General features: G+C 34.8%; 1 protein-coding gene across 1 annotated transcript; it reads left to right on the top strand.

Annotated features, from left to right (window-relative positions):
- Window positions 1-641: 641 nt before the first annotated feature.
- On the top strand, window positions 642-5,998 carry LOC101505990 (DEAD-box ATP-dependent RNA helicase 31-like). Its single transcript, XM_004516356.4, has 10 exons — window positions 642-1,366; window positions 1,821-1,927; window positions 2,262-2,317; window positions 2,903-3,127; window positions 3,585-3,791; window positions 3,894-3,980; window positions 4,118-4,213; window positions 4,386-4,601; window positions 4,883-5,065; window positions 5,486-5,998. Exons 1-10 carry the CDS (start codon window positions 708-710, stop codon window positions 5,711-5,713), a joined length of 2,064 nt encoding a protein of 687 aa, XP_004516413.1. The 5' UTR covers window positions 642-707; the 3' UTR covers window positions 5,714-5,998.
- Window positions 5,999-6,232: the final 234 nt, after the last annotated feature.

Here is a 6,232-nt window from a genome sequence, read left to right as displayed (position 1 = left end):
TTGTTTTTAAAAAGAAAATTTAAAAAAAAATCTGTTTGGCAACTCCAATTTTTAAAACAGTTTTTGACTAGAGAGTTAAAAAAATTGAAAAATGAAAAGTAAAACACAATTTATCTGTTTTGCTTTTTTAGTTTCAAAAAGTATAATATTAAAAATAGTTTTACAAAACAGTTTTTAAAAACAAGTAATCCATCCAAACAAGTTTTTTAGTTTTTAAATTTTAAAATACTAAAATAGAGTTTTTGAAATCTAAATCAAACAAATCCTAATACTTTTTTTTATTTGAGATATTTTTTTAAGACACCGATAAATGTCTATCGTCGTCGTAAAACTATTTTACACAAAAAATTAATCATATCTAATTATGATGTAATTATATCTCAAATAATTACAAAAATTCAATAACATATCACAATTAATGCCTCCGATTAACTCTCAGTTAAAGTTAATTGACGTTTTTTTTTTAAGATAATTTAATTTTTGTGAATTATTTTAAGATAAACCGGAGTGAACCAAAAACGTGAAACCATTTCAACTAAACCGAAAGCAATCTCACTTTAAAACCAAATGAACCCAACCAAATGGACCCCACAACAAAAATATCTGATATGTTCGTAGTGTCTTAAACCCTAAAAAAACCTCTTTTTTCTTGTGAGGTGAAGATTGAACAAGAAAAGAAAAAAAAAACTTTTCTCACAGTAACTACTATGCCCACAAAACTCTTCTTATCACAACTTCGTCTTCTCCAATTCCAACCTATGAAACTTCACTCTTCTCCTTTTCTCTCTCGAACCTTCTTCAAATTCTCTCACCTCTCTCTCCGCAACGCACCCTTTCGTCTCCGCCCTTTCTCGTCCCGCCCAGACAGGATCCGTTCTTCCAAAAGCCTCATCGACGACGAAGCCGACCTCAGTAATTGGGTCGACGCGTTGCGAACCGATAACTTCGCTTCTCAGAGGATGGATTCCCGACCCGCACCGGTTGATGACGGTCGGTCTGGCCCGAGGAAGAGTGGTGTTGGTAGGGGCTCTTCTTTAGGGAAGAGGAGAGGTGATGATTTCAGCAAGGGAAAACCTAATTTGAATTCGAAAAGGAGGTTTCAGTTGAGTAGTGATAATGATGATGGTGATAGTGATGAGGTTGTGGTGAGAGGAAAGTTTAAGGGTGGTGGTGGAAGTATTGGTAAGTTTCTTAGTGAAGAAGAAACTGAAGATGTTTCTGAAGGAGAAGAAGAGAGTCGCGGTCGTGATGATGAGGAGATAGTGAATAAGAGTAGAAGTGTTTTGTTTGGTAAACAAAATGTGGTGTCAAATGCTCCTAGACCTTCTTCACCTAGTGGAACTGCTTCTTATTTAAGTGATTCCAGGTGTGTGTCTTTTATATGATCAATAATATTGAGAATATGAGCTTGTGTTACACTTGTTTTTCTCACACACACACATGGTATAAGTGGCTTATTGTTAGGTGATTAGACTTGGAACTTTTGTTTTTTGGGAGTGAGGAGATGATGAATTTTGAAGGAGCACAATATTCTTTGTGTATATAATTGATTAAGGTGTTAGATGCATGCTTTCTTACTGGTTTGAATTTGGAATTTGGTGTGGGTTTTGAGCGACCTTTGTGGTTTCATGTAACTGCAGAATATGATAGGCATATTATTAAATATAGAGACAAAAGTGAGCATTGTGCTTTATATACGTACATGGTGTTTAGTACATATTTCGAAAATCTTGCATGTACTTGACCTTTGTTATCCTAGTTTGCTGCATTATATTGCTCTTGTATTCTGTATTTTTCATTTTTGAGATATGATGCTACAGGTTCGACCAGTGTTCAGTCTCCCCTTTGTCGTTAAAAGGAGTCAAGGATGCTGGATATGAGAAAATGACTGTTGTGCAGGAGGCAACACTTCCTGTAATTCTAAAAGGTTTGTACTTTTTCTTGGCCGTGGAACAATCTTAAGAAAAGAAGTCGTAGTTAGTAGTTATAGTGTCTTTTTTTGTGTGGTTGTGTTCTTCCACTTTGTAAGAGACTAAGAAATGTCATCTGATACTAACGTACTGTGCCGACTTTTTTCAATTTTTCTGTGATTATAGTTTTTGTTGCTAACATTTAACTATGTAATTAATCAGTTTTCAAAACAACAAGTTATTCTAGTTGATAATATTTTAGACAAGAAAGTATCATCTTCCTAGTTTGATTGACCACATATATCTTGAGTTTGTTTATGATAATGCACTTACTCTGATTAACTTTTCTAGGTAAGGATGTCCTTGCCAAGGCTAGAACAGGCACGGGAAAAACAGTAGCCTTTTTGGTAAGTCTCTTAATTTGTATTTGTTTGAGTGCATTAGTAGTTAATGCTGTGTCAAACATCATTAGCACTTTTTCTTCATATTTTTTCTTTTTTGAATGACAATAATAAGATACAGACATGCAGTGATCGAGTAAACAACTAAGCTACCTTTGGAATAAGCAAAATACTTATTTGAGTCTCTTTACTCAATTGCATGGCCTTGATTGTTTGATATTATATTATCATATATGCAGAATTTCTGTTTCTCTATTTTTTATTGTTTTTCAGGCATGGAGGCTGCTATAAGCCATTAGGGCCCCTTTTTTATCTACTTGTTCAGTGATGATCACAAAATATTAAAATGTGGACTACCTTAGGACTTCATGTGGAAGTACTAAAGGAAGTTCTATGTAGATCACAAAATATTTTGAAACAGTTTAGAATATTAATAGGGCATGCTTTACAAAAGAACCAAAAAGAAGTCTATTTGAGTTTCAGTGTAACAGCACAAATGTTTGATGTGGAAACTAATTGATTGTTCTATTGCTCATGTAGTAAGTGATGATCAGTAGTTTGTACTTATTTTTTGAAGTGTTTCTAATTCAGCTTCCATCAATCGAAGTTGTCGTGAAGTCTCCACCAGGTGATCGTGATCAAAGGCGGCCACCAATTTTTGTTCTTGTTATATGCCCAACTCGAGAGCTTGCATCTCAAGCCGCTGCAGAAGCCACTAAACTGCTTAAGTATCATCCAACCATCGGTGTCCAAGTTGTGATTGGAGGAACAAGACTTACTTTAGAACAGAAACGCATGCAAGCAAATCCTTGCCAGGTGAGTTATTTTTCTCTGCCACCAAAAAAATCCATGTGCATATAAGACAAATAATCAACCAAATGAAAAGATTGTGAATTATTCCTACACTACTAAACTTCCTTACGTAAAGGGGAGGAATATCATATGATTGTTGTTATTGGTGCTTATATGTTCAGCCATCACGGATGGTCAGATACATTTTTTTTTTCAATAAAATATACAACTTATGTTCACAATCAGTCATAACTCATGATTTTTAACTAATTTTGCATACATCAAGATAGAAGAGAAGCATATTTATATATTCAAGTGTTTAATAATGTTTTCAAAAATGACTTGAGACAATCACCTTTCTGCCCTTTAATTTTCTCGGCTTAAACCGTAATCATGATATATTAATCTGGTTTAGGGCAAATCATCATCTTATAGCAAACTAGTTTTCCAGATTGAACTTCATTGTTTGCTTTTTGTACAGATCCTTGTTGCCACACCTGGAAGGCTTAGAGATCATATTGAAAACACTGCTGGTTTTGCATCTAGACTTATGGGGGTGAAGGCCTTGGTGCTTGATGAAGCTGATCATTTACTAGACATGGGATTTCGTAAAGATATTGAGAAAATAGTTGCTGCAGTCCCTAAACAACGACAGACACTTATGTTTTCTGCAACCATTCCAGATGAGGTTTGTCTTTCTTTTTGTTCTTTTCCTCTTTAGTTGCAGTGCTTCATGCTTTATAAAAGATATGGATATTGGGCTTATTCTGTTATCATTTTTGTTGTGAAGGTGCGTCAAGTTTGTCATATTGCTTTAAGAAGGGATTTTGAATATATTAATACAGTTCAGGAGGGTTCTGAAGAGACACATGCACAGGTAATTGTTTATAATTTCATGCTAATAACTAATTAGATACTTGCATGTGCATATGCATGTGTGAGGTAATGCAAGCACTAGCCAGCTTATAACATCGTTTTATGATCTTCATTTATGGGGGCTTTGGATTATTTCAGGTCCGCCAGACGCATTTAGTTGCCCCTTTAGACAAGCATTTCTCTTTAATCTATGCTATTCTGAAGGAGCACATTGCAGATGATGTTGACTATAAGGTTTGCCTTCTAATCTGCAACCAACTGTATTTTAGGATCTTAAAGAAAATCATGTGGGATTAACCTTTTGCTTGTTTAGATTATAAACCGTGATTTGACAACGTGTTTCCCTTTTACCATCATGTTTCACATGTTTTTGGAGGATATGTAATGTAAGCTATTGGTTTATCAGGTTCTTGTTTTCTGTACAACTGCTATGGTAACAAGACTTGTTGCTGATCTCCTTGGGGAGTTGAACTTGAATGTGAGAGAAATCCATTCAAGAAAGCCTCAGAGTTATAGAACCAGAGTTTCTGACGAATTCCGGAAGTCAAAGGGTCTCATCCTGGTTACTTCAGATGTATCTGCGCGTGGAGTTGATTATCCAGATGTTACTCTTGTTTTACAGGTAATATATGTAGATCCTTCGTTGTTCACTTTCTCTAGGCATCTGATGACACTGTAAAAAAGTCATTACTGCGAATATTATGACTGTATGATCAGCGTGCTCGCATAGTCACGTCCACAAGGATTTTGTACTGTTCAATTCATGTTTGAAATTGAAAGGACACTCAGAAGCATATATTTGCAAAAAGTTCAAGCCTTTTGGTTATGATTTGATCAATGTTAATTATTAAACACATTTATTAATCTTAATTATTATGTTTCCTCCATTTATCAAATGGACAGGTTGGCCTACCAGCTGATAGAGAACAGTATATACATCGACTAGGTAGAACAGGGCGAAAAGGAAAAGAAGGGCAGGGCATACTGCTACTAGCTCCTTGGGAAGAGTTCTTCTTAGCTACCGCAAAGGATTTGCCTATTGGGAAAGCTCCAGAACCTTCAGTTGATCCTGACACTAAGAAAAAGGTATTCACTTGGATATACAAGGGAGAGAATTCTTGATTTTCTTCTAATGCTTCGGCAAGTTTTTAGACAAACAAACCAAACAGTCATTTTGATCCATAAATGTGAGGCAGTGGCACTATATCTTTGGGCGTATCTTCTGTTAGTATTAGTAATTTGATAGACCAAACTGACTAACAAAAAAGCATTCATAGACCAAACTAACGGAAACCACATTTGATGATCAAATTGGCTAACAATATATACAATCATGGATTTTGTTTTTGTAATTTTGTTTAATATGACGACTATAGTGACATCTTTTTAATTTTGTTTAATATGAGGACTATAGTGACATCATCTACCACTGTAACACATTCAAGGACTAAAATGGCTATTTATTCAATCAAGCGAAGCAATATTAACATTTTGAACTGTTAACAGGTGGAAAGGGCTCTATCCAATGTGGAGATGAAGAACAAAGAAGCAGCATATCAAGCATGGCTTGGTTACTACAATTCCAACAAGAAAATTGGGAAAGATAAGCTCATGTTAGTGGAGCTTGCAAATGAATTCAGTAGAAGCATGGGGCTTGATAACCCTCCAGCTATTCCTAAGCTTGTCCTTGGCAAGATGGGTCTTAGAAATATCCCTGGTTTACGTTCCAAATAGGTTATTTATTCATTCCATTCAATTCTCACAAGTTAGTCTTGTTAGAGAGAAATATTCTTGAGTTAAAATGCCCCCTTATAGTTTGATTGAGACTTGAAACTTGTGAATTTCAATTGTTATGTTGTCAGTTGGGTATTTTTGTAGTTCTAGATGAATTATCATTAACAACATACTGCAGCAAGGAAAACCTCAGTGCCAGATGAATTTGTAATATGAATTACTATGTTGCAAGTTGCAACTGTGCATTGACTAGAATTTGCTAAATTGAAGACTTTGCTTTGGCTATTCAATTCTTATTTTAAAAGAATAACTATTGTTAATTACTTATCTAACCATATAAGAAAATACAAAATGAAGTAATTGTTAGTATATTTTATAATCCATTTATTTAAAGATTTGAAAATGAACTAGTTTTGCATGTGGCAGCATAGTCATTAAGGTTGCAGTTGGATTGATCGCATGTTTAGAGAAGCATTTTACTTTCCCAAACTTGTTTACATGGATTAATCACTTATTTGC

This window comes from Cicer arietinum, chromosome 7, assembly GCF_000331145.2.
Source record: "Cicer arietinum cultivar CDC Frontier isolate Library 1 chromosome 7, Cicar.CDCFrontier_v2.0, whole genome shotgun sequence".
Lineage (NCBI taxonomy): Eukaryota > Viridiplantae > Streptophyta > Magnoliopsida > Fabales > Fabaceae > Cicer > Cicer arietinum.
Note: the sequence above shows the minus strand (reverse complement) of the source record. Positions and strands in the feature narration are given on the sequence as shown.

What these genes read in the sequence shown, in the direction of transcription:
- LOC101505990 (XM_004516356.4), top strand. Translation starts at nt 708, where the DNA reads ATGCCCACAAAACTCTTCTTATCACAACTTCGTCTTCTCCAATTCCAA. An exon ending in CTGAAGAGACACATGCACAG is followed by an intron (nt 3,981 to 4,117) that starts GTAATTGTTTAT and finishes GGATTATTTCAG; the next exon opens with GTCCGCCAGACGCATTTAGT. An exon ending in CAGATGATGTTGACTATAAG is followed by an intron (nt 4,214 to 4,385) that starts GTTTGCCTTCTA and finishes TTGGTTTATCAG; the next exon opens with GTTCTTGTTTTCTGTACAAC.